The sequence below is a fragment of the Heliangelus exortis genome, chromosome 9 (genome assembly GCF_036169615.1).
Source record: "Heliangelus exortis chromosome 9, bHelExo1.hap1, whole genome shotgun sequence".
NCBI lineage: Eukaryota > Metazoa > Chordata > Aves > Apodiformes > Trochilidae > Heliangelus > Heliangelus exortis.
The window spans coordinates 22,030,951-22,058,209 of record NC_092430.1 but is presented as its reverse complement, the minus strand read 5'-3'; the positions used below and the strand labels follow the sequence as shown (position 1 = coordinate 22,058,209).

Genomic DNA, 27,259 nt, shown 5'->3' with positions numbered 1-27,259 from the left:
GAACCATGCTGAGTGTAAAATAGTTATTCATGTCAGAAGGGAACAGTAGAGAGTTGTCTTGTAAATTCTATCAAAGGAATTCTGAACTTTAATTTACACACACATTTTTTGGGCAAAAGGCTATAGGATAAGTGATTTGATTAGACTCTGTTTTGGAAGATGAGCCTTCAGATTGTGACAGTCACCTCATCTGTAAAAATCAGGGCTCTTAAACATATTTCAAATTAGAAATGCAAACAATTTAAAAGGAAAATTCCTTCCAAGGGTTTACCCAGCCATACTGGGGTCAACGTGTAGCAGAGCTGAGTGCAGCTGCCATGTCCTACCCAGGGGTCTGATGCAAAAATCCAGCATTTTGGGAACCAAGAGCACTGCTTCCCACAGCAGGTCCTTATGCTGTGCACAAAGCCATAGTAGCTTGGCTTCTACAATTTCTCCCTATTTACAAAATATTATGTCTAAAACTGTTGCACTGGTAACAAAATTGCAATCAGAAGTTAGGAAATTGCTAAATAAAGCCCATTTTACTGCTTGAATCCAAGGAAAGCCATAAAATTATCAGTCCCCTGTTTCCTCGATATATTTTCTTTGCAGTTTGTGATGCTCCACGGGGTATTTCTGTATGTGAGCTCCGTGATGGTTTGGCTCCAAATTATCCGAACATAAAACTGAGCTTATGAAGCCTCTCTCAGAGGTTGAGTGGACCCTTTTTATTGGCACAGACTTAAAAAGAACCTTAATAAACTTTCTAGGCTTGAGAGACTCCTTGGTTGCTGGCACTTGCCAGCCACACTGCTTGTGTCCCTCTTGTAGCACCCGGATGGAAAGCAGGGTGGAACCACAACCTGGGGATTTTATGGGGCTGGATTATCTGCTGGTTTTGCCCTCTTCCTTCCCAGCAAGTCTCAGAGCTATTTTCTTTGAAAGCAAGTGGGTGATGCTGCAAGGATACTCATAGCTTAACACAGCTTGATCACCTAAGGTTAAGGACCCAGCCAAAAGTAATAGAGTGGTCTAAAATGGAGCCAGGGGGGCCTTTTGCAAGCAGAGGAAGAGGTCTGATGGGATTAAAGCTGAAGCACATCCACCTATGTGCAAGCGGAAAGCTTAGCACTCCACATCAACACCAAGGATTTTCCTCAAAGCAACCATTTCTCCTCAGGATTTTATTTCTCCCTTCAATGATGCTGTAATTGCATACATAGGGCAGCAGGCCCAAATTTTAATCTGCATTTTTTAGGGCCTAAGTTCCATGCATGCTGCCCATGTTTGCACAGAGCTCTCAGCTCAACAGGCATCCAGTCCTGGCTGGGTTCTGCGGTCGCTGCTTTAATTCAAGTCATAATAAATAATAACGTCAGGTTGGAAATAAATCTTCTGGGTTTGGTCCATGGCTGATCCTTCAGCGTGGTGCCTGGTGAAAGCACCAGTTAGGAAGCTTTGCTGCATCCCAGCCTGGGTCTAACTCTGTGCCACCCCTTCTGGCTCAGTCTTGGTTCTGTTTTCACTCAGGGTTTGGTTCTGTATAGGTAATTTCACCTTTACTCTCTTTCTGAGCCTGGTCACTGATATTACAGACACTGAACAGTTTTATTCCATCAGATCTCTCTGATTTGCATCATCTGGAGTGACCTAATGCATAACTGCTTCATATCTCAGTTATATCAGCTTTATCTGGTAACTTCCATTGCACCGTGGACCACAAACTCGTGGATTGTAATTATTCAGGTGGACCATAAATGTTTAATAGCACTTACACAGGCAGCCAGTGAGTACTGAGATACAGCTTACTGTATGAACTGTAAGAATCAGGGCAAATAGATAATAATGTTTACACTTAACAGTTAACAAGTCCTCATTATTGTGAAAAACCATTGTCATGATACAATAACAATGAAACAGCAAAAGTGTAAAGCAGTGCTGTTAACTCAGATACAGCTGGTGTCCCTTTGCTTTTCTATGTTGTGTATTCTTAGACCAATATTCCATGCCAGTCCCTGCAGCCAAAAATATATCAAGAGCCTAAAAAAAGGAAAATAGAAACATCACTTCAAAATTCTTTCATACAATATGTTCCCTTTTCTCCCTTTATGCAGAGACACAAAGAGAATGGGAAAGATTAAAAACTCACAAATAGCATTGCTTAATTCCTCACCAAGGTGCAAGTAAATAAAACGTGCTGTGGTAAGTTCAGATTGTAAAGAGTTTTCAAGAGGGGAAGGTTAATCATTTCTGTCAGACATTGGAAATGTTAAATGGTTTTTAAATCAAAAATATAAGCACCACCACTGACTCAAGCCATGTTTTAGATATGTTTGGGGTGATTTTTTTCCAGCGGTCAGTGTTTGTCTCTCACATTCCTTCTGTTTGTCTGAGATGAAATTGGGAGCCATTAAATGGAGCGTTTACTAGAGGCACCAGGTCCTTTCAGCAGCAAAGCTCTTTGTTTAGAAGGTACAAATTCAGGCTATTTAGAAAACCAAAGTCCTTGGGACGCAGAGCCCTGCAGCACAATCCAGGAGTGCTGCACCCCTCCAGCACCCCCAAGTGCCTGTTGTAGCCCCCAGCAGTCCTTGACTGATGGGAGAAATGGAGAGCATGGGGAAGGGATGGGGCACAGCAGGAAACAAGTATGTAAAGCCACCACAGTCCCCCCATCAGCGGCGTTCATATTTCATTGTAATGGCTAAAATGACTCCTAAATGAGACCAGATTACAGGGCCAAGCTAATTCACTTACACTGATGTAAATCCAGGTATCTGTTACAACATCACATTTTGGGGCTCACCACAGAGCAAAAGCTGCTGATAAATACACACCCCCCACCCCTGAGGATGAAGGGAAGTGGATTCCTCCCAGACCCGATCCAAAGCCCGTTGAAGTCAGTACAAGCTCCTTCAGCTCCAGTGGCTTTGGGATAAGGCCCACAGTGAGGACTGAGCCAGCTCTGCTGCCAGAATGCAAAATCCTTTTCCATTGGCTTTGCCAGTTTGGTGTTAATACATGTGTGAAGGAGCTTGAGGCAGGGGAGGTTTTTGAGGGTTTTTTTTAACTGAGGAATGATTTCACCCCTTCCAGCATGCAAACATTGTGCAGAGGAACTGGAGAGGGGGCAGAAGATGTTTTTCTGAAGATATCAGCCCACTGTGGCAGCACCCCCAGCAGACAGTGGATATTGTCCATCACAGGGACTCCTAGGTCCCTAGGGCTGGGGCAGCCTCTGCTCTTCACTGCAGAAGGGCAAATCTGGAACCACGGGTGGATGTGAGTACAGAGCCCCACTTGCCAAACCCAGATGAAACAAGAGGAGGCTTAAGAAAATACAGGATGCAGGAGGCAAAACATCCATAGGGTATAGGTGAGCCCACCATCCCAGTGTAACAGGACCTGCTGGGAGACAGTATCATTTCAATCCCATTTTCCCTAGTAAAAAACATTGCTCAGAAATACCCTCCAGTTTTCTCCAGCGTTCAGTTCTTCCCCCACTGCCAAGTTTTTTTGTTGTTGCACATGTCCCATACAAGAGGCTGTTGCCCCACTGAATTTCCAGGGGAAGGGCTCTGCCTTCCTGTGGCTGTCGGAGCGTGTAGCCCGGCCGTTCTCAGAATTAAGCTGAGGCCTTTGCAGGCTGCTGCAGTATAAACATTTTCAGTAGGGCACATGTTATACAGTAAGATCATCCGAAACCAAACATTTTCCCACTGCACACAATAAACATCCATAATAAATTGCATTATACAAAATATATTTATGGCTAATTTTTTGATTTAAGCCACCTGGGAAAATTGTGTTAGATTGGTTGATACGAAGGTCTCAGTATTCTCGTAATCTAATGATATCTAATAGACAAAATAGTATGATGTTACAGCAGTCTCAAAGCTTTCATTTTCTGTAGCCTTCTCAGAGATCAAACTGGCAGAACTCATATTTTTTGAAATTTTATACATAATTGGTGATGCAATTGCCAAAAATAACCTATTCATAGAAGTCCTGCTCTTCTGGTTTCTAACTTGCTGTAATCACGAAAGAGCAGCGTGCAGCTTTGCAATGGAATACGGGTTTGGGTCAGGGAGCAAAGGCTACGGTTCTGTGGCAGTTTCCATTCTGCAGATTATTTTACAGGCAATTTAAATTTAGTTGCAACAGGGCTAAAAAGTAGTGCGCCCATTCAGGCATCCAAGCAACTCTTCAGAAAAGGAATAAAGCTATAACTTGGGTTTATCTCTTTCCTGAATCAAAATTTTGCTCAAATATAAAATTTTCTAAACAAAAGCTGTTGGTGTCGAAGGGGACAGCATGTTTCTATTGAAAACAATCAAGCCCAGACCTGTAATCCTTCCACCATAAAGCTCTCATGCTCATCACACAGCAGCCAAGATTTCCAAAAAGGTTCAAGATCATCACAGCTCTTGTTGAGCCAGTCTCTCTCTAGTCAATACAAATCCCAGCTCGAACTGTGCTGCGTATCTGCAAACGAGTGCTGGCGGTTTGGTGGTTGCTGGGCTCCTTTTAAAGTGCAGCCCATACCTTCAGCTACTTCCTTGCCTCCTGTTGTTTCTGAGACGTAGAGGCCATGTGGTACATTTCAGCTTTAACTTTGAATTTCCTTTATTTTGTAGATCAAACTTTGACATTCCCATAAGGTAGTGGGGTTTTATGTCGTTGCACATATCCTAGTTTAAAAGATAATGCTTCACTGAAACAGACCACAATATTAAACCCTGAAATAAAATGAATTGTATTTCACTTCCCAGCTCCTATTGCTGGATTAGCTCACATTTCTTTCTCTTTGTAACATATTTAGCACCAAATACAATATTTTTTGCAGACTAGCTTCCCTCCTTCCACATGGCTCTGTGACTGCCTTTCCTTCCAGCAGTACTGGAGAAGGCAATGCCTCACTATAGCCTGGAAATGCAAACAAAAGGGAGGGAACATTGATCATGCCTGATCGATGAGTGATCAGGTAGCATTGCTTTATACCCTGAGCATTTTAATTTTGTGATTTAAAATGGCAATGCAAAGAGAGACAGTGTCTTGGGGATAACAACATGCACTTCTCTTTAGCTTCTCTTTTATACCTGTCCCTGACCCCACCTCACTGTTTCTTAGCTGAGTTTATCTGTCAGCAAACACCTCTCTCCAGCACCCCCTGCAGCAAAGTGGGGCCTGGAGGTGCTTTCTGATGTGTATTGGTCATGATCTCTATTGGTCTTGTCTGGATCCTGGTCTGGTTGCTAAGAACTGCAGCAGTAGCCAATTGCACATTGACATGCCAAGAAGCCACGGGAAAGGCACTGCAGAGCAGTAACTGTGCCTCTATGACCCCAGTCCCCCTTCTTTGCATCCTAACCCCAGCGTTTACATCCTATTCCCCCTTCCCATCTTTGCTAAACCCATCATTGCCTTTGCTCTTAAATCCAAAGACAGGACCACCCCTGAGCTCAGGATGGCTCTGGGGACACCTGCGGCACTGCTCAGACTTCAAGCCAGACATTGGTTCTGCATTGTCTGGGCTCAAGACAGTTTTCTTAGTGGTCGGTTAGGTTTTTTTAGGTGCATTCCTGTGATCCCAACCTTGAGTCTAGATCTCCATATGAAATGGAACTGCTTTAACTAGGTGCATAGATTATAAAACCAGGAAGAGTGGTCTGGTCTGCCCCCCCTGTATAACACAGGCTACAGGAATTCCCTAAATTAATTCCTGTTTGGATTAGCTCATATCTTTTTAGAAAAACAGCCAACCTTAATTAAGACAAAGGAATTCCAGTGATGTTGAAATCTACCCAGCTCTCAGTAAACTGTTTTACTGGTTAAGTACCTTCACTACTTAAAATATAAACTGCATTTTAATATGCATTTGTCCAGTTCTAGCTCTGTCTCCTGGATAATATGACAATTCACTTATATCTGCTAGTTTGAAAAGCCATCTGCAATTAAACACCCTTCTGCTCTTTATAAGCTACTCCTTGCCTAACTAGACTCAAATGATGTAAAACTGCATGTATTAAGTTACAGCAAAAGAGCACTGGGTTGCTCAAAAAATGACAGTAAGCCTAGTTAAATTTTAAATAAAAGAATATTACAAATTCTTGGTCAGAAACTTAAGTGCCTGAACAAGCCCTTCCAAAGTACATCTGTGTAGAAAGTGGTTTACTGCAAAGCAAGGCAATTTCTATGCACAAGTCTTCATTAGCTGAGATTTATAAAACTCCATCTGCTTTCCCACTGCTCTTTCCTGATCCACCCTGGGCCAGAGCAAGCACTGATGTTTTCCTTTATCCTACCACACCACATACCTGTCCTGGCAGAAAATTCATTCTACTTTTTCTTTAGCAACTTGGATGGCTTTATCATGGAGCTGTGCTCCCCAGGACAGCCGGAAACACCTTGTCTGTCCAGACACCTTTACTTACAGGTGAAGTCAATGAATATCTTATAATGAATACTGCCACCACGCAAGTGCACAATTAGTGCATTTCGGAAGCAACCCAGGGAACACAAATAGATTCTGTGTTTCCAAAACATCCACAACATTTCAGAGTCTGTGTGGATGTAGAGTCAGAGTCCACAGGCTGCAAGACCCCAGCAGCCTATACATTCCCTCTCTAAATCAGTACATACATTAATTACAACCACAGCTATCAAACATATTTACCTGCTTTCCTCTCTGTATGTGCACAAATATAGAGAGGTATTTTTTACATATACCTCCATGACATAAACAGAAAGGCATACATGCAAGCACATGTATATACACATATACAGTAAGCACAGACACATACACACTTACATGCACTTAAATAACTAGGTGAATAGGTGAATATGAACACTAATAGCCATTTATGGCAACAACAATGAAAGCTGTCCCTGGAGCCTGCCTATGGTACAGCAGCCAAAATGATTGAGTGTGTACAGGGCACTGCGGCAGCAATGGCACTCACATGGGCCTCCTTTTAGAAATGATTAATATTTAACTGACTCGGTGAACCTGGCGTTGGTTTTAGTTCTGATTAGATAGCAGGGTGCCCAGAGCCGTCCCACTAAGGACATCGTGGGATGTCTGAGCAGCTTCCACTTGTGCTTCACGAGGAGACAGACAGAAAATGAGAAGGGAAGAGAGGCAGAGATATGAGGCAGAAAAAAAAAAACAAAAACCCAACCCTGTGCTCAGCTCCGTTTGTGTTTGTTTGGAAAGAAAAAGGGGAAAAGCAGCCCGAGAGGCCAGTGTAATAAGATGCTGTAGCTTTCATGAAAGAGGTGAAATAATTTTAAACACAGACACACAATGAGTTTATTTATTTAGAAAGTTGTTAAATAGAGTCTGGGAATTCAAATATTCAATGTTGACATTGTACAGAGCTGGCAGGGAGCCAGCCCCAGCTCTCTAGAGGGACCCAATGGCCACGACGCCCAGGCCCTCGCCCCTCCCAGCCCACTAACTAGGTAAAAGCCATTAGTTATACCTACAAGCAATATCTGAATCCGAGTCAAATAATGTTGCCTCAGCCAGCCAACTTCAAAGGCGTGTAAGTGTGTTTGGCTTTTTAGTGCTGGAACTGCAGCAATATGTCACACTTTTGAAAGAGTTTTGTAAACAGTTCCTTCCCCTTTGTAGAAACATTTCTTAAGTTTCTTGTACCCCGTGTAAACAACGTTAATTAACAAGGGTTACATTTTTCATTTACAGGCAGGGCTGTATTAATAACAAGCTCGCCTTTCGGACTGTCCTTTTCCTTTGTGTCCTTTCTCTGCCCTGCACCGCGGCCGGCTCAGTGTGGCCACGGAGCAGCCGGGAGGCACCATAGAGCTCGGCCCCAGGCGGCATCGCCTATCGCAGCACTGCAAAGTTGGTCCCAACTTCACTGGTGACTGCTGACCCTGAGAAAGAGACAGTGGGAGAGAGAGGAACACAGAGAAAGACAGAGAGAGGAAAAGAGGGGAAAGAGAGGAGAAGGAGAAGAGAGAAGAAGAGAAAGAAAAAAGTAAAAGAAAGAAACAAAAGCGAGAGAGAAAGAGAGAGGGAAAAAAAAAAAAAAAAAAAAAAAAAAAAGGGAGGAAAAAAAAGAAAAAAGGCAGAAAGAGGGAAAGAAAAGCCCAACGTCCGCACTCCACCCTGAAAAGAGTTAATGAAGTGCCTAGTGGAAATACGCCCGGCATATAATGGGATTGTCTCTCCCGTCCCGCAGCCATCGTGCAGGCACCGGCCGCGTAGGAACCCCTCGGGGACAGTGCCAGCGGCGCCGCCGGGCCGAGCCGTGCCCGGTGTCAGTGGCGGTGCCGGGCAGTAGCCGTACTCTACGTACTCCCCGTACACGGGGAGGTGGCGGTGCCCGGGGCGGTCCGTGTCCGCGGTGCCGGCGGCCGCCCGCGCTGCCGCCCCCGGGGGGCGCGGGGGGCGTTTGACACCGAGCACCGGCGGCAATAAAGGCGCAGTGAGGCAGAGGTGATGGCAAAGAGATGGCAAATAAACAGCCGCGCCGAGAGGCCGGCAGCCTGGACATGGCAAACATTTCCCTGCTCGAAAACAAATTCCCGGACAGAGTCTTAAACAGGCAAATAAACTTGCCGGCTCTGTTTTTCAATCAAGCCTTTTAAGTACTAGACTGAGGCAAATTACAGGCGCAGGAAAGCCTGCTGAAACTTAGGAAAGTGTTATTTTACTATCTCAGATGGTTAGAGGGATCTGGATCTACCTTGACTGCACTAAATTGCCTGTAAAAAAGTGGTGATAAAGTGTAAAAGTAACAAGTGCCTCCTTATTCACGTGTGTTCCCCTAATCTGATCACCTTCTGTCTCTTTATGAGGCTACTGGGTGGCTGGGGGCTGCCCCGGGCCGGCTGCGGCGGCCCGTGCTGGGGCGGGGGTTATTCGGGGATACGGTTTCACCAGGCGGGCACAAACCCACCCGAGTGGAAAAGCGACTGCCCCTAGGGCCGGGGGCCTGGCCCGGCGCTGCGCGGAGCGGGGATGCCCCCGCAGGTGCAGCGCGGCTGCGGGCGGCTGGGTCCGCACCCCCCCGGGCCCCGCACCGCTCCCCGCACCCCTCACCGCACCAGTAGACTCCCGAAAGCGTGGCAGGGAGAAAGACTTCAGCGTGTCTTCTCTCATATTTTTACAGCTGGACATTTAAAGAATCACTAGCTATTCCCTGCGTGGCAAATATTTTTTATTCTGAATTCTTTTGTTCTTTTTCTTTTTAAATTTTCTCTTTTTTTGGTGGAGGGTTGTGGGGACAAAGCCCAAAAATTATTTTTTAGCAATTTACATTCAGGTCCAGGAAATGTGTGCTTCAGGTCTTCTCCCATAATTAAGAAGAAAAAGCTTTCCTGGGTATCAGCGACAGTCACACAATCGGGGCGATTTTTATTTCACGCGCAGAGCAGCAGGAGCGAAATGATAAAATAAGTGCGCTTCATCCCTATCTCTACCCTTTTCAAAGTAAGAGGGTGAAGGCTACAAAATGTTTTCTCTTCCCAGTCCAGCCAGAGAGTACTGAAAAGCTGCAAACTTTTCCTCTCGAACGACTACATTGCAAGGGTTGCCTCCAACCCTCCTTCCACTTGCCATGAAACTGAGACGCTCTTCGAGGGGGAAAAGCCTTTCGAAAAACACACACACGCACAAAAATTAAAATAAAATAATCTAGCTTTTTAAATACTATTCCCTCTATGAGCAAATTGTAACCGAAGGATTATTTAATGTAACGCATCTGTCGGGGGGCGGGGGGGAAGTGCTGCTGCTGCTGCAGCGAAAGTCAAGACGCGCGGCTCAGAGCAGAAACTTTACAGACGGTCGGATGTCGCCCGCGGAGCAGGGGCAGGAGCAGCCCTGCATCGCTGCGCTGCGAGAAAAGCAAGGGAAAGGCAAGGAAAAGTGACGGATTTGGTCGCGGACGTGAGATTTTGTTTCCATAATTAACTCCAAAGTAGGGATAGCAACCTGAAGATTTAACAACATATTTGTTTTCAAATTGTGGGCGCAGGATTATTCACTTTAAAATCACCTAATCAAATGCAGGATGCTGCTGTTACTGTTAAGGTTCACAGAAAAGCTAATGGTGATTCGAAGAGATCTTTCGCTTCCCCTTTTCCACGCTCCTCTATTTTTTCCCCCTTCACAAATAAAGAGTAAATAAGCATCTGCTTTTTACGTCACGCAACTTATGCAACATTTCGTCTGACTTTTTTTTTCGCCTGTCCATTTTTTTTTTCACTCGGGAATGTGAGTTGCCATCGCCATGGGTATCAAATGAAACTAGCCCAGATGTGTCAGAGAAAATAAAGACATCAGCTGCTATTAAAATAGGTAGCGAAAGCTGGAGAAGTTTTGTTGTTGATTCCCTCTTTTTAAAAAATTATTTTAAAATTAAATAAGAAAAAAAAAAAAATAAAAGAAAAGAAAAACAACGCTGCAGCAGTTAAAAGCAAAGATCCCTATCACAAAGGAGAAACAGATGGGGTGAACATAAGACAAATAATTAAATAAGTCGAGCTTTGCGTGTGGACGGCCGAGCCCTCGCATCGCGGAACAGAGACCTTGGGGCGGCCAAACTGTATAAAAAAATAGTGCTGGAAAAGCGCCTGAAATTACAGCATTAACATCAACTTTTCGCGGGTGACTACGGCAAGCTGGGAAGCACTTCTTTCCCCATCCCCGGGCATCCCGGCCGTGTTCCCATCCTCCGTCGCCGTTCCCCCCACGCACGCCCCGCTCCCACGCACGGTTCGGTTGCGGGGGGGGGGGGCAGTGTTTTTTTGGCACAAGCCCGCTGGCGGTTTTGCCGGGTTTGTGGTGGGTTGGGAGGGGGGGTATCCCCGGTAGCACCGCACCGGCTACCTGCTCCCGGGGCTGGCCGCCTCCCCCGCAGGGCTGCTGCTGCCCCTCGGTGCACACGCACACTCACTCCCCACACGCATTCCCCCCCTCGCAGCCCCCAGCCCTGCAGACAGCCCACAGCGCCCACTATAGGGCCCGGAGCCTCTTACACCCCCCCTTCTTTCCCGACCCCCTCCCCCCCCCTCCAGCCCCCGGCAGCAGCAACTTCCAGCGCTCGCCACTGAACTTTTCCTCAACTCCTTCCCCACCTCCCCCAGACCAGCTCCGCTCGACGGACTCCCCCCCCCCCCCCTTCCCGGTCCCCGCCGTCGCCCGCCGAGTCGAGGCGTTCGGTTGGGGTCGGCGGGCGCCGGCGGGGACCGGGGGATGCTGCAGGTTGCCTGCGAGCTCCGCGCCGCATCAGACATGTCTATGCAACATGGCAGAGAGGGAGGGTGAAAAGCCAAGAGAAAGGGGTATTGCACCTACTTGCGGCCAGCTTCCTCGCCCTGCCTTTGGATCGCATGCTGCCAGTCCCGCGGCCGATGCTGGCGTGGGGTTGGGGGGGCGGGGGGGCTTTTTTATTTTTTTCCTCCCGGAGCTTTTCCTCCTTTTTTTCGCTCCCCCTTTTCCCTCTCTCCTCTCCCTCTCCCGCACACACACTCTCCCTTTCTCTCAATCCCGGCTCGCTATCTCTCCAGCATTGTCAGTTTGGACACCTTCGCACATGCGCACGGGCGGCTCCCCCCCGCTCTTCAACATTTCAGCGCCGCCAAAAAAAAGTTTGCAGCGATCCATCACCGCCGGTGGGGACCCTGACAGCCGGCACCGGGGCCGGGCCGGGCCGGGCCGAGGCGGGCAGCCGCCGCCGCTCCGTTGCCTGAGCAGCCGGGAAGGGTTATAGCGGGGGACATCTGCGCTCCCGCCGGGGCGGGGGGGGGCATGAGGGGGAAGAAGAAATTACATATTTTTCTACCCTTTTGGTGTTTTGGGGTTTTTTGTTTGGTTGGTTTTTTTGCTTGGTTTGGGTTTTTGTTTGGTTTGGTTTGTATTTTTTTAAGGGTTATTAATGTTGTTCTGGAGTCTGTGCAACATTTAAATAGTTCCTTCTCCCCCGGCCACAAATATTCTAGATCTCTGTGTATATACAGAGAGATATAATTTGATTATATGTTTTATTACGAATGCCTACTACTCAATTGCGCGCTTTCCCCGCGCACACACTTTTTCCCCACCTTGAACTCGGCTCAGCCACCAGCAGTTGGGCAGAAAAAAAGGCTTTTTAAAACAGTAACACCGACCACTCTAATCTGTTTTAATTATAGGGTTTGCCAATCAAAGAAGGAGCGCGCAGAAATTGGGAACTCCTTTAGGGGATGGCTGTGTCCGAGGTATGAATCAATCCAAACTACATATAGATTTTCCTCTGGTACAACCTCCTTGCATTAAACAGTTTTGTCCAATACCTTCCATGCGCTATTTATGTTCCCATTAATATCTGTTGCAAATCCTGCCAGACACCATAAAAGAAAATTACAATCTTTCAGACTCGGGGCTGCGCCAGTACATACACGCTGCTTAACTTTTTTGTTTCAATAAAATCTTCAGCATCGCTCCTTTCCCCTTAACCCCCCGCCCCCTCCCCAGCCCCTTGTCTGCCAGTGCAGAGGACTGGGGCCTCCAGCGGTTCCCCCCCGCACCCCACCGGTGACAGTTTCCGCGCCCGGGCCGTGGGGCGGAGGCAACGCGTATTCCCCGCTGCTCCCCTAAACGCCAGGCGGATAGGCGCAAGCACTTGAACCCGCTCTGCGGAGCCGACCTTGCTACCCATGGTTATTTTTAATGTGCAAACTGTATTTATTTATTTTTCAGGGTCAAGCAACAGCTGAGTCCCCACCCCACCAGCTCCCAAGCATCCATGCAGGGGTACATCTGACACCCGCCCCGAGCAGGAGGGGCAGGAGGGCAGGACGCGCACACGCACCAGACTCGGCCTCCCCTGGCCGCAGACCCCTCGTACCTCTCGGGGTGCCCAGCCCGGGATGTCCCGGGCAGAGCTGGACACCTCTGCTCCGGAGGAGGAAGGGCTGGGGCTGTCGGGCACCGGCCCCCGGGTGCGTGGGAGATGTGTGGGGTGTGCGCGGAGCTGGGCCGGGGCCCGGAACTGCCCTCGGGGGACCGACACCACCCGACCCTAAACCTCTCTCGTAGTCATCGCCTCTCGGCGCGGCGCCACATCGGGGTGTCCCCAAACCGGTTCCCCGCACCGACCTTCGTTCGGGAGAACGGAAAACACCCGTGAACTTTGCAAAACTGTCCCCGCGCCTATTAGTCCCCGGTTTAAACTGAGACCCCGGCAAAGCTACAGTCCAGGCAGGGGTGCGCGTTCTTTCCCCTGCCCCGGGAGCCCGCTGTCACCCGGGCGGTCGAGCCCGGCGCGGCGGGGAGCGGGCGTGGGAGCCCCGCGGCCGGGCCGGGCACGCAGATGGGGTTTTCCCGGACCGGCAGCCCTGACCCCGGCCGCGCCCGCCTGTCACCGCCACCTGCCAACGCCGTCCCAGCGGCCCCGGAGCCTGGCAGGTGCCGAGTCGTCCGCCCGGGGAACGCCGCCCGCTCCGCGGCCCACAATGTCCCCCACCTCAACCCCGCCAGGTTCGCCCCCCTCCCGTAAAGGTCCCGGCCACCCCCCCGGGAAATCCGTTTCGTTCGTGCGGGGAGGCTCCTCCGCTCCGGCAGCCTCCACTCCCTCCCGGGTGGAAGCAGCTAACCGCGAGGATACGGATTTGTTTTCAGCAGATCCACGGCCAGAAAGAAATATTTACATTTGGGTTTTGTTTGGGATTTGTTGTTTTGTTCGGTTTTGGTTTGTTGTTTATTTTTTTTTGTTTGGTCTTTTTTTTTTTTTTTTTTTTTTTGAGGAGTGAAATTAAATCTATTTCTAATGCAGGCTGGGAGACCAAAAACATCCCCTCACATACAGGTTTCAGTGCACTCCCCGTAACAGGAAATTTTCTCTTCCTTACATTATAATTGAACAAGCCCCGCAGCCTACTTGGAGAAAAGTTGGAATTCTTCATCGAGGTATTTGTTGTGCTATTGTCTTTGTGCAGTGAACTTTACATCGCGTTATTCAATCTCAATCTATATTCTCCTAGCTACCAGTAAGATTAATTTAATCATTGTAATGCAATTATTAATACTGTTTACCCAACGCTTGATTTCAGGTTTGCTGTTAAGAAATTAAGCTTCTTGCTGGGCGACAGAAAAGCTATGCAGGGATTTCCAGTCCACGTTGAAATGAAACAGTCCTCTTTATTTAGTCTCAGAACTCCAGCTTTCAGCCACGGGCTCAATTAGCCAAAATGGAAACAATTTTCATTCATTGCAATAACTCACTGTTCTGCTGATCACTTTCAAAATATACACTTTATTATTATATGCTGACCCCGCTGCCGCGAAGTGGCAAGTCTAGAAAGAGGCAGAGGGATCTCTCCAGCCCCCTTGGGCTGTAATTATTAGAAATTAATTGGGTTCAGGACCCTGGGTAGCATGGGTAAATTAATAGCTTGTCTGGTTGTTTAAATCCGAATTCTCAGTCCACAGGAGAGCAGGGGAGGGAGGCTCTCCCTCCCCAAACCCACCCCGGGAGAGCGCGGCGAGGGCTGGGGCAGCGCGGACCCGCCGGCTGATTTCCCTCCTTCTTTTCACCAATGCATTGTTTTCGAGGAGCTATTTAGGGGTTAAAAATCAAAAATAAAGATCCTGTATACTTGGAGCTGTCGTGCGGGAGTAAAAGTGAAAAGGGAGCCTTAGGCAAAAGGAAATTACTGCAAGCCCGCGTGACCTTTCCGAGAGGTAATCAATCAAGTGATCAACAGGGATATTTATCATTGCTAGATGGGGCTACTTTACAAATGCACAGAAGGGGGGGGAGCGAGGGGGGTACACACATACAAAAGTTTGGATAAACCCGATAAGTCTGAAGACAAACGCGGAGACTTTAATCACTGGGAAGATTTCACTATTTCTTTTTTTGTTGATTTGGGGATTTTTTGGTTTTTTTTCTTCGTTCTCAGAAGCAAAGGAAAGGAGAAAACCACTCCAAAGTTTCCCAGTAGAAAATGCCTCCTGTACTAGGTGGTCACATGGAAGCTGTCCACTTTGCTTTGCAGTCCTGGGAAAGGCTGGGAACGACAGATGTGATTAAAAAAAAAAAAAAAAAAAAAAAAGTCACCAAATACAAGGGAAAATAATAGAGAGAGATTGAGACTTTGATAACCGGGCTCAGTGTTTGTTTTTATGTAACGTGTTTTTATTTGCTGGCTCGAAACTCGGAGGTTTCGAAGCCCAGTCCTGCCTTCCTCTAGCGTCCGAAACGGTTAACTCCAAAACAAAACAAAAAAACAAAAAACAAAGCAAAACAAACAAACAAAAAACCCACAAAAAACCCCACAAAAAACCAAACAAAAAATACCAAACCAAAATACCCCACAACACCCCATGTCCCCTACTATATGAAATCAACGATCTGGTTCAATTAAATTTGCTCTCCGTAGCATAAAGCATCCACCACAATACAGGCAATGAAAACCAACAATAAAAGCCCATGCATTTTCTGCACAGTTTCCTTCTCCCTTGTAAAACGTGCCGTCGTGTAAGCACCAGACATTTAATTTTGCTTCCTATAACTTACCGGATTCCTTAACAAACCTACTGTGATTTCTTTTTTTTTCCCCCCCTTTCACCTCTTTTGCGCTGTGCGTACACCCCCTTGCACAAAAAGCATCCCTGTTCTGACTTTGGGGGTGGGGGAAATGCCGCCGCCCCCCGTTCATGTTACTCGACCCGTCATTGAGGAGAAAGCCACAGCTGACTGACTGCGCGCCCACGCAGCGCTTCGCTGGCGGGAGGAGCCGCGGTGCCCGCGGAGCTGCGCGGTCCCTGCGCGCTTGCCCCCTCCCCGCGCGGCACCCCGCGGTCTGCGGCGCCCCCTGGCGGCCGAGAAACGGCACCGCGGGAACGGTCCCGGGGAGCGCGGGGATAAAGACGGCGCCGAGCGCCAGGCAGGGGGACAGTAAGAAAAAGGCGAGTTTTAGTGGGACATAAATCTAGGGACTGGTACAGGCCTTTGCCGGGAAGCTAAGGGATCGCTCTGAACTTCCAACAGGTCTGGAATGATGCTGTCCTCAGGGAAAGTGCCACGGAGAAAGCCCGGGGGGAAGAGGGAAAGGTATTCCTAGGTTGAGAGATGGTGCAGAACACCAGGGCATCAAGGAAAACGCTGCTCTAAGAATATTTTCCCATGAAATACAAGGCACCAACTGTGAAGTAGAACTCGTTTCTAGATGTAGGAAGGACTTGGACTTCCCTAGCATTGAGACTGAAAGAAAACCAGAAAAATTGAAGGCTGGGTGGAAAGAGCAGGGTTAATTTCTCCTGAAACAGAGAGAAGCTTCAGCAGACCCAGGAGCTGGAGGACTCTCTTTTAAGGTGTCACAGCAGGACTGGCTTGGCTCTGCCTCCTGTCCCACAAGTAGGTTGTGATGCAGTATCATCCCCAAACATGCAGCAGGACTCATACTAACTAACCAGAACTAACTAACATACTAACTAACCAAAACACTCATTTACCAAATTTACTTAATTTAACAAAGAGAGGTGTAATTAATACTCTCAACCAAGCTCCTTTCCAACATTTACATCGCTTTCTGGCCAAAAAAGTCATATATCCTCAAGAGGCTAACTCAAGTATGTCTTGCTCTTAAAGGAGCATCAGTGAAGAAGTAACTGGAAAAACTAAAGAGGAAGAGGGGGAAAGTAATTAGAGGCCACTAGAGAAAAACAAACATGTTCTGGATGTAGACAAAACATTGAGCAGAGGGAATTAATAGTACTACAAATCAAAAGGGAAAAATGTCAGCAGAGATCAGTAGGAAGCAAACATCCTATTAAAAGTGAAAATAAAAATAATCAATATCATGGAGAAACATAGAACAGGGAAGGAATTTGGAAAGCAACCTGAAATTAAAAGAAGGGAATGGAGTAAATTTTACTTGGTACTCAGTAATAGTTAAAGCTGATGAATGAACATTTAAAAACACTGAAACCCCACTAGGCAGGTGGGTCACAGGTGAGAGATCCTCAGCTGAACAGACACAAGAGGCTTGTGATTTATACCAACTGGGCTAGGCTGGCTCCCACTGCCCAAAATCAGTAGGGCAAGGATGGATAAACCCAGCAGAAGATGAAAGGGGTTTTCTGGTATCTCCCATTACTTTGCCCTTCCTTCCTGCCTCTCCACAGTGGCTTCCCAGAAGGAAGGAACTGGGAAATGGTGAGATTTGGGCTTTGAGGATCCGTTGTCCCCTTGGGGCAATGCACCAAACATGGTGCAGTGAGCACTGTTTGACTCTCAAGGGTCAGTAAAACACTCCCACGAAGAACATTTTCTTTTGCTGAAGCCACATTCTGAAACAGTCCTGTCCAATGCCATGAAGGCCCATGAAGCATTGGTTATTGATCTGTTTGAAGAGCATAATATGACAAAATATAAGGGGAAAAAATGTATAGGAGTGATGGCAGAAAGGCTTCTAGATAGAAGCACTAAAACAAATGAAATTTAGAAGTAAAAAATGAAATAATCCATTTGTGTTGTGAAAGCAGGATCATGACCACAAACATGGAAAATTCCTTTGTTGGTGCTTTATCTGCTTTCATTCACGGTGTTACTGTGAGTGAGTTTTTTCTGCTTGTCTTTAAAAGAACCACAGAGGCAGGTTAACACATCAGCCTTTATAAAATCCACAAACCTATTTTTCCCTTTAAAGCATAAGGAACACATTCATATTTCACTCCCATTTCTCTCCAGTATAAAAGCACGGGGTCGGAATTAATGAGTAAAGTATTTGTGTGACGTTTTATATTGTATTGGCATTTATATAGTGCTTTTCACAGGCTTCACGTCAAAACCTTTTACAGGGCAATAAATCATATACCTTTCCTGATGAAATTGTATGTAGGCAATTGGGCACCTATCCTGCCCTCAGCAATGTCCCACCTGCAAGACACGGGAAGTGTGATGAAACCTACAGAAGTGGGCCTGAAAAAAATGGATGTAGGTCAAACCTTCCCCCCTTTAATATCCTGCAACATGTTAAAAAGTCTTTAGAGCCCACTTGAACAGCCACAGGAAAGACCTAACCTTAACATGACAAAGCATCTATTACAGTCTGAATTACTCAACATGCAAATAGAATTGTGGGTCTTACACTTAACCCCAGGATTTTTTTGCCTCTGAATTTAAACAAGATGTGCATTTACATGGAAAATAAGGATTTTTCAATTCAGTTCATTTCTAAAAATAGCATTTATTCACAAGAACTGAATCCAAGTACCAAATTTTGGCTCCTAGGCTAGGACCCACAAGTATCTCTGCCAACACTAAATTTGCAATGTGAAAATGCATCCCTGCCCTACCAGTATTTGCTTTCTCACTTGCACTTTTTTAGATAGTGAAAAGTAATGCAGTTCTGAAAACTGTACACGCAATTAGACTGAGTCTTTCATATGTTCATTTGCATGCCTGCTGTGTTTCCAAAGCCAATTTGGGGTAAGAAAAAATGGAATGTCATTTAAAGTCTTTGTGAAGATATTGCTGGGGTTGGTAAACAGGAGGCAGAGCTCAGCCTTGTTGTCTCTCTGGGGGAATCACAGTGCTTTGCCCCGTTTAAAGCTTTTTGGGTTCCATCACTGTCAAAGGAAGCTCAGCAGAGTGTCCCTCCTGGCAGACTGTACTCCCTACCACTTAAATGCAGTCACCCTGAGACTGTACAAAGGCAATGGCTGAGAAGCAAATGGAAAATCTTTGCAGTGGCTCAACACCATTTTTAAACCACTTTTCCACCTTCCCTATCTGTAACACATGAAAACTGATAACATTCTGCACATTCTGGCTGATAGTTCAAATACGTTAGAAACCAACTTAGTTGTGATTTATTAGCCGGAAGAGCCATTACAATCATTTCTAAGTGTGAAAGAATACAAAAAAATATATTGTTCTCCACCAAACATACATTTAGATTACTTAATCTAAAAATCGAAGTAATTCAGAAGTAAAACAAAAGTAAACAGGTAAATACACAGCACCCAGTTCCATTAACTGCCATGGAGTGGGTTAGAAGCGGAGAGCTCTTGCATCTTTTCAGAAGTGATTAATGCCTTGCAAGACCGGAGCATTAGCTGTGCAGATGCACAGCCAGGGAACGAGCTAGCACTGCCTCTGCTTTCCTCTGAGTATTGTATCACAAGCTCTTAACTCAGAAGAGCTGAAATTCACACACCATTGTTGTGCTCTGATAGAAAAGTAGCATAATTTTATCTCGTGTTCCCATCTTAGTATATGACTTATTTAGTAGTTTAAAGAACAATCTCTGAACAAAACACATGCATAGACTTCACCGAGATGGATGACAACGATAATTAAAATGGTCTTTTCAGTAGGAGACACCATCAGCATCAATAGTTAAAGCAGAATTTTAAAAGTAACCAACACATTAGAGCCTGTAAATTCTATTCTTTCTGGCAGTAATACATTCAAAGATTAAATTAGACTAAATGTTTGTTACAACAAACAGATTTATGTTAGCATTCAGGATTATGCTCCCAGTCAATGTTTATTATGCTTTTGGTCATATTTATTCTAAAGGTCTCATTATCCTACTTCCATAATTTTTTGATCAGTTTTGTTGAAACTGGAAGTCTTTTACTTTTTACTTTTAAAATTACTGTTTCTTCTTAAAACTTCTAGTAGTTCATGTTGCCTGGAACGAATACTAAGAAAAAGCAAACAAGCTAAAATAAATTACTATCTAATCTAACCCATCTGACTATTTCTAAGGTACCTATTACTGTGGTATCAAAGTACTGAATCTCTGATAACATGTGATCTTTGAACTAAAGTTGGACCTCCGATAACATTTTTAATTAAACATCTTATTTTATGTCTGCTGTAGCTAATATGCAAACAGCATCACATAGAGAGCAAAAGTTATGAGAGCTTGGAACAGAAAACAGTGGGTAGTTACAGCATGTTTATTGTACCAAAATGAAGAACCCCATCTTCCAGTCCCTGCTGAATTAAAACAATGTTCAAAGTTTAAAGACTGAGCAAAATTACCTACGAATGAAAAATGCTTTCAATCTATGAAAAGTTTGTCAGAAGCAGATTTGAGCTACTTACAAAAATAATTCAGAAAAAGTGTGATTTTGGGTTTTTTTCCTTTGCCCTCCAGTACCCAGCAAATACTCTGTTCTGTAGCAATCTTTCCATCAGAGTTCTCTTTAATACTTCCACACTGAGATAAACTACATTTGTTTGAAAGGTCTTCTCAAAATACGTTTTGCCTAGGGTTCATTAGTATTAAAGCATGAATACACTTTATATAACTATATTCATAGTTGGTTTGATAGCTGTTTCTGAGAGATGTTAAGGAAGGTATCACTAGAGCACTGCCATTTTAATTTGTTGAGGCTTATATGAAAGCACATATCGACCAACACCTTGTATCAATACAGGACATGTGCAGACACCACTTGCAGCTGACAGGAGTTGAGTGTGTCCAATTCCTTCCACATCAGACAAGAATTACTCCCTTGTATGTTATATGCTGCTGCTTCTGCTTAGGACATAAGTAGAGATACTTTTGCTCAAACCTTCCTGTTAGATATGGAATTCCAGAAGCTTTCAATCCCACATACACTAAAGCTCCACTGGTTTAGATAGGAATCAACAAGCTCAGCGTCAGTATACTTTGACTACCAAGTAGTCTGTTTCAAAGTGTCTTTGGAAAATATTCTCAAATATTCCCATTTTGCTTTTCTATATTGTTTCTTCCATTTTGCACTCATCACCATAACATGAGCACACTCTAATAGCACACTAAACAGCTGCTAAGAACTTTTTTTTCCCAGCATCTTCCCAGAGGGGGATGATCATATCATGTCTTGATCTGTAAGGTTTAAATTTTTCACTTTCATCCAGCCCTATGTAAAGATATCATCATGAATTCTCTGGCAGCTTTGCAGCCTAGAGGAGCAGCCTCTTGGTATCTGCTGCCTGAGAGTAGGCAGTGTATAAACAGTAGTCATCTCATTCTTATCTGAGGTCAAAATTCAAACTTTTCCTTTCAAGGAGCAGACCGTGTCTGCAAAAGGAGAACCTGGCTGAAAAACTAATTACAAAATCCTACAGAAGAGGCAGGAGAGCAAAGTTCTCATTTTTCTCCTTCCTTATGTTTCCTAAGGTAACAGTGGTTTAGCCTTTTGGTTTTCATTTTTTTCATTTTTCAGGAAAGTCCTTAAGCCTAGTTCACAGCAGTCTTTATGGCTGAGAGCTCATTCATCAAGAGCAAAATCTTGGATCCAAAGTTCATGACTGAGTGCTGAGGTGCAAAGCTGAAAGAGAAGAAAAATAATTTTTCCCATCCCAGAAATCATTTCAAAACTTCAGAAGCAACAAGATGAACTTAGAAGTGGGATTTGTTTTCCATTTAGGGTTTTTTTATGTTTGTTCATTTTTAAAAAGGCACAGGAAAAGAGCACTCTAACAACATCATAACCCAGAATGAGGGCTCTCCTGGAATGTGAAGACTTTGGGGGTTAAGCCCTTCTTCTCAGCCAGGCAGACCAGGGTTAGAACACGCTCCCTCTAGATTCTAGCCTGGAAATAAGCTTTTTATTACAGAAGTTTCACTAAAACTGGCATGTTCCCACAAAATGTTTCAGTTGTGAGAGTTCCTGAGTGAAAAGCACTGCCAAAAAATTCCGAGTTGTTTCTATCCAGTGAGCAAGCAAATGTGTTGTTTTGCCATCAGTGGCGAAGGATCTCTCTGTCCCAGTGGTTCTGTAAGGTCGTGCCTCACCTTAACCTTAGCAACCTGTGAGTGCATCCTCACTGCTGGGTATCTAAAATAACATAGGCTCACTTTCTAATGCATCTGAGCACTCTGTATTTTAAATACTTGTATAAAAGCTATGAGCATGGCTAAAGAATACAGAAAGCTACTGTGACCTCTTTTCTGTCCTTTTGCAGCAATCTCTATTCCCTGCATATATACACATATGATGTGTGAAGAGATTCTGGAAATAAATCTTTTGCAAATATTTACTCTTCAAACCTATATGCTTTTAAAAGAGAGGTGGGATCTAGCTTTCACCTGTGGCACTTAGCACTTCACTCTTTTTCATATGCTGGGAAAGACCAGAAAAGTGAAGTTCTTATGTTGCCTGAAACTGAGTGCAAGGTAGTAACTCCCTGATTTGTCAAAACTCAGTCTTTCTGGAGGAGAAATCCTGAAAAAGAGATGGCTAACATAGCACAGCTCCAGTCAGCAATCTGATGGAACGTTGGTGGATACCAAAGCAAAGGACAGTGTGAGTCCCTCTATCAGCTGGATATTTTGGAGAGGGTACATTTCTCTTTACCAAACCTAGAGGAATGGCTGTTTCAGAAGTCAGGGGTGCTGAGTCAGCTAGAGATCAATCACTCTTGTCTTTATCCCCTCTGAATGCTGGATGCAGTTAAGCAGTTCAAATTAACATCCCCATGCTAAGTTTCCACATGCTACCCCTTATTGTACTCAGTCCATAATAACAGCAATGCTTTGTAGTTAGAATGTATAAGTGAACCAAAAAGTGAAGGCAAAAATCACCTCCCTGGCTGCTCTCAAGGTAAATCTAGCTGAAAAAAAGAAATCCTGCTTTTTCTCTAAAGAAGACCTTTTGGGCTCAAAAAAACTTGAAAGAACTCAAATGCTTCATATAATTTGTAATTAATTCTATATAGACACACAACAGCCTGAGAAGCCATAGTGTTATATATATAACCTCCTTACGCTTCATTATTTACGTTGTGTTATTCTCTGGCTATTTCCCAACCTTATTCAGTCACCCCAAGAGATCAATTTATGCACCAAAATAAAGCATGATCTTATCTTTGCACTGTACAGAAAACTGAAACAAAATTTCTCACAGGAGGCAGGGGTTAAGGCACTGGACTGGGTGTCAGAGAAGTGGCATTCTATTCTTGGCTCTACCACTCACTTGCTGTGGGAGCTTGTAGAGCAAGATACAGAGCAGGAATGGAGACTCCAGCCAATAAATTCCTCTTCTGTAACTTTTCCTCTTTCATTATGCATGAGAGTGAGTTTTTCCAGTGTTCAAGCATACATCTGAAAAGGCGACTCAACCAAAATACAGAACCAACAGAGAAAGAAAATGAGGGGAAACATCAATTACGAAGTTTTCTTGGGCACCTCTGAAGTACTGAAACAGAACCTGTACTCACACAGCAAAGACTGAGGAGCCAATTCTGCCCCAGTTTCAATAGGCAGATCTCCAACTATTGCACTGGACCTGCGCAAGGGCTGACTCTGGCCTGCTGTTCTATTACTCCTTGATCCATTTTCTGCTCCAGGCAAGATTTCTGCAACAGCAAATAATAAAGACGCAGGCCGGGGGGGGGGAGAAGGTTTGGTTTGTTTTTTAAAAAGTAGGAACATACGCTTTGGTTTTTAAATAATCAATCTGACTTTTAAAAAGTAAAAATAGAATTTATTAGGGCAATTTTGATTCAAAAGCCATAGCTAAGACTATATCCAGATCTGGAGTAGCTAACAAACTGCCTAAATTAAGAATGACAAACTCTCAGTCGGCTCCTATTGGCAGCAGTGTTTCCATGGGCATTTCCATGCCCTTCAACAGACCTGACGGTGCTTCTTGCTTCAGGTAACAGCTGTGATCTAACACAAAAAGCTGTAGATTTTCTTATCAGTTTGAGAGAACTGAAGAAAAAGTAAGCATGCAAGTCTCCACTTTGGCATAGCCAGAGCTAGACTCTCGTACCACTCTGCTAATTGAAGAGTTAGACTTTTACAGCTGCAGTGTTCTGTGTGTAAAATGCTGTCATGAGACTGATTTATCCTGGCCTTATTTTTGTTTTACCACCTACTCAGAGAATCTGCACCACATTCTGCTTTGAGCCATGTTCTACCAGTTGGTGAAGACTCAACTCAATTGCTGACAGCTTTATAGCCAGGTCTTAGACTCTCAGACACAGAACACTAATCTAGCTGTAGAATATTGTTCAATATGTATGAGGATAGCATACATCTTGTTTTAAAATCATAGAAGTTGTGTGAAATCGAAGACTGACCAACAACCTCATAAAAGCAGCAGCTGTACTGTGTTAGTTCTCAACCACAGGTAACTTCAGTTCTACTGTAACAAAATACACTATCATGACCAAGGTGGAAAAAAATTTCTTACTCTGACAGTCCCTCAAAAAGCCAAGTGTTCCAGAATGTTTGATCTGAAAGTCACATCCACTAGGCCTCCTTTTAAGGTGACCCAATAAGGGATTTATCTAATCACAAGTGATTTATTAGAAATGTAATTAGTGAACATAGGTCTCCTTAAACAAAGAGTTTCTTCCATTTTCTTTTTTCCATGACAATTCTCTAAGACTTTTAGTCTTTACTGGGCCCATAACAAACTGTTCAGAAGGGAGAACTAGCTTATTGATAGCTAAGAGCCATTCTTTCAATTTCATACTAAAACATTCTATATTTTAATTGCTGAAGTATTAGGTAACCACAATCTTTAAGTGAAATGCACACTTGATATATAACAATTATTTCCTAATAAGATATAATTATTTAAAAAATCAAGGCAGTCTCAGAGAATGTGCAACTGAAACTGTTAATATACCTGAGGGACTATTTCCATGGTTATATATACATATTAGGCATTATATAAAACAGGATTTCTTGGGACATTCAGTGGAAGAGATTTTTTTTTTTTTAACTTGCTTTTTACTGATTGCATTATCAAATTCAATTTTATTAGCTTGAATCTTCTGGGAAGGATATGATTTTAATAACGTATAAAAGGTTTGCCTAGTAGTTGGCTGTTGGCTTTAACCTGATACTTAATATAATCTGTAATTACTATAGCAGCTCCTATGCTGGCTGGTGTGTTAAGGTCATTGCAAAGCTATGCCCCGTTGTACTTGGTGTACAAGAACATCCTTCTGGTGATTGATGGCTACACCCTATGGAAATGTTTTCATTTTGTCCTTGAAGAGTGTCTGTAAGGAACACTGTCAATATATATTCTTCCTCATCAAGCAGTACACGGTCCCCAGGAATCTGTAGACAGCCTGAGTTCTGTCTTTCTAGCACTGCATATTTTATAACCTCAAGTCTTTAACCAATTAACTTACATACCTCTTATTCATTAGAAAGAACTAGTTTAGAAGGCACATTTTACCACATAATGCACTTGCATTAAGGTGGAAAACACTTGAAGCCCTCAATATACTTTAAAAAAAAAAAAAGTTGCAGGACTTGGCTTCAAGAAGGTAGACTTTCACCTTTTTAACTATTGTTCCTTCTTGCAATATTTTCTCCTTAAACTGTATTCCTGAACTATGTGAAACACTTGGCCAGAAATCACAGTTGAGAAACACACTTAAAACATGATTCAAACTGGCTTATATTACAAGACTGAACTGTATTTTAAAGGAGTCTAACATTACCCTGCTGCAGCCAAGCCCTGTGACACAGCCGGCTTGCAAGCCAGAAATTCACCTGTGGCTTCACATGTCAATCTGCTTCAGTGGTACTGCCCAGAGAAACTTGAAAATGGAAGCAAAGTGCTGAAAATATTCCAGAGCTACAGTATCCCTCAAGCTTATTAAACTGGGTCTTTATACTCATAAGATTTCCATGAAACAGATTGACAACTAAAACAATGGCCAATATTAATCACAAGATCAGCAATCTAACTATTAGTCCACATCTGTTTATGATCCTCATTGGATGTGAACCAACTTTTTTTGTCTTGGTAGGACAAGTTTGCTACATTTAAAGTGGCATTCCCAAGGGAAAAATCAGTATGGAAAATCCTCGAGTGGAGAATGAAAAATGGTTTTGAAAAGCTGATTAATGGGTAATTTTTTTTCCTATACTTCGTACAAGTTTTGTACTAGATAAGATTACCTTTACATTCTATACATTTTATTCAGCCAAACTGCTCACTGAAAGCTTTGTGTGCTTTCACAACAAAAACGGGGAGCAAGACTCCACTTGTCATTAACCAGTATTTGCCATCCACTTTGATAGTTTCAAAGTCATGATTGCTACGCCCTCTGAAAACAATAAGAACACTGATTTATAAGCCACAGGAATAGAAAATTGTAAACTACTTTCTCTCCAATGTCTTAGTATTAAAAAAACCCTATCAAGAGTAATTATCTTCATGTCCAATTAAAAAAACAAAAATCTCCCCAAGCTTGGCTTTCATGATTTCACTGTTATCTCAGTGACATTTTATGTTCACCCAATGACTTGCTGTGGACATGGGTGTCCCCATCTCCAGTTCTAGCCAAGAGTGACAAAGGTTTTTCAGTGTATCCCTGCTCACATTGACGAGGATGCAGACTATTCTGGGGGACAAATGCATTTAAACTGTAGATGAGAAACAAGAAGGTTTTTATAATATCAGTTCAGCTTAGCTCTTCCTGCAGATTTAAACCTGCTTCAATGCCAGCACAGATAGAAACTAAACATATTGTCACTCATATGTACTAAAAGAGTAGAGAGCTTTTAGACATTGCTCTCTGTAACTGCTAAATAACCAGCACATCCAGACCAACAAGCCTCTGCCTTTGAACAAGTGTTGTGATTGTCTCCTGTGAAAATTGGTTTTGTTTTTTTTCTCATCCGCTGTGTTGTGTCACTCACCAGAAAAAAAAAAAAAACAAACTTGACCGCAATAAACATTTATGAAGCACCAAGTATCTCTAGCTACTGCATGGCCAAGTCTGATGATTCACTTATTAATATGAACGCTCTAAAATTAACATTAATTCAGAAGAAAGTTGCTATTCAACACATCAGTGAGAAGCCCTGTTACCTGCAAGGCCACTACTGTAATCACTGATAATTTCTTGGGAGCTGAATCAAAGAACTACAGCACACAACTTCAATAAAAATATCCAGCCAGAATAAATAGAGAAAACATGAAAACAGTGATTTTCTGGCACTCTGTTTGAAAGGAAGAGTTAAATTAATACATGAAAAGATCCTATCAGCTCAGACTTGTCTGAATTATTAATTGAACGCCTTCTTGGAAACATGTAGATAAAGATGTGTACCTTAGAGAATACAAGATAAGAGTGAAAGGAAAGGGAGAGAAATTAGCAGTTTTGCCAGTTCACTCCCTTCATTGTCAGGCTAACGTTGTGCAAAGCTGCCTGGAGAAGCATAATATGAAAAGTGCAGACTGATGATGCAGAAGATAAAAACTTCAGGATTATACTTAAACATACTTCTCTTTAGACACAGAAAAGGCTGTAAAGCCAGCTGAATGATATAAAGCTGT

At 44.0% G+C, this 27,259-nt stretch overlaps 1 protein-coding gene and 1 long non-coding RNA gene across 9 annotated transcripts in view; one reads left to right on the top strand and one right to left on the bottom strand.

The window, feature by feature from the left end:
- MECOM (MDS1 and EVI1 complex locus) overlaps positions 1–27,259 on the bottom strand; it is a 344,893-nt gene that overhangs the window by 313,381 nt on the left and 4,253 nt on the right. Inside the window, exon 1 of one of the 8 annotated variants that reach the window (XM_071752708.1) lies at positions 11,309–11,499. The exons of 6 other annotated variants lie outside the window; for them this stretch is intronic. In XM_071752708.1, the coding sequence (XP_071608809.1) occupies positions 11,309–11,345 (37 nt within the window). In that variant the 5' untranslated portion in view covers positions 11,346–11,499. Of the gene's footprint in view, positions 1–11,308; positions 11,500–27,259 lie in introns of those variants that run through there. One more of the 8 variants, XM_071752710.1, reaches the window with a different exon arrangement.
- On the top strand, positions 11,156–14,594 carry LOC139800032 (uncharacterized). Its single transcript, XR_011727551.1, has 3 exons — positions 11,156–11,295; positions 12,145–12,210; positions 12,692–14,594. It is a non-coding gene; the product is annotated as an uncharacterized lncRNA (long non-coding RNA).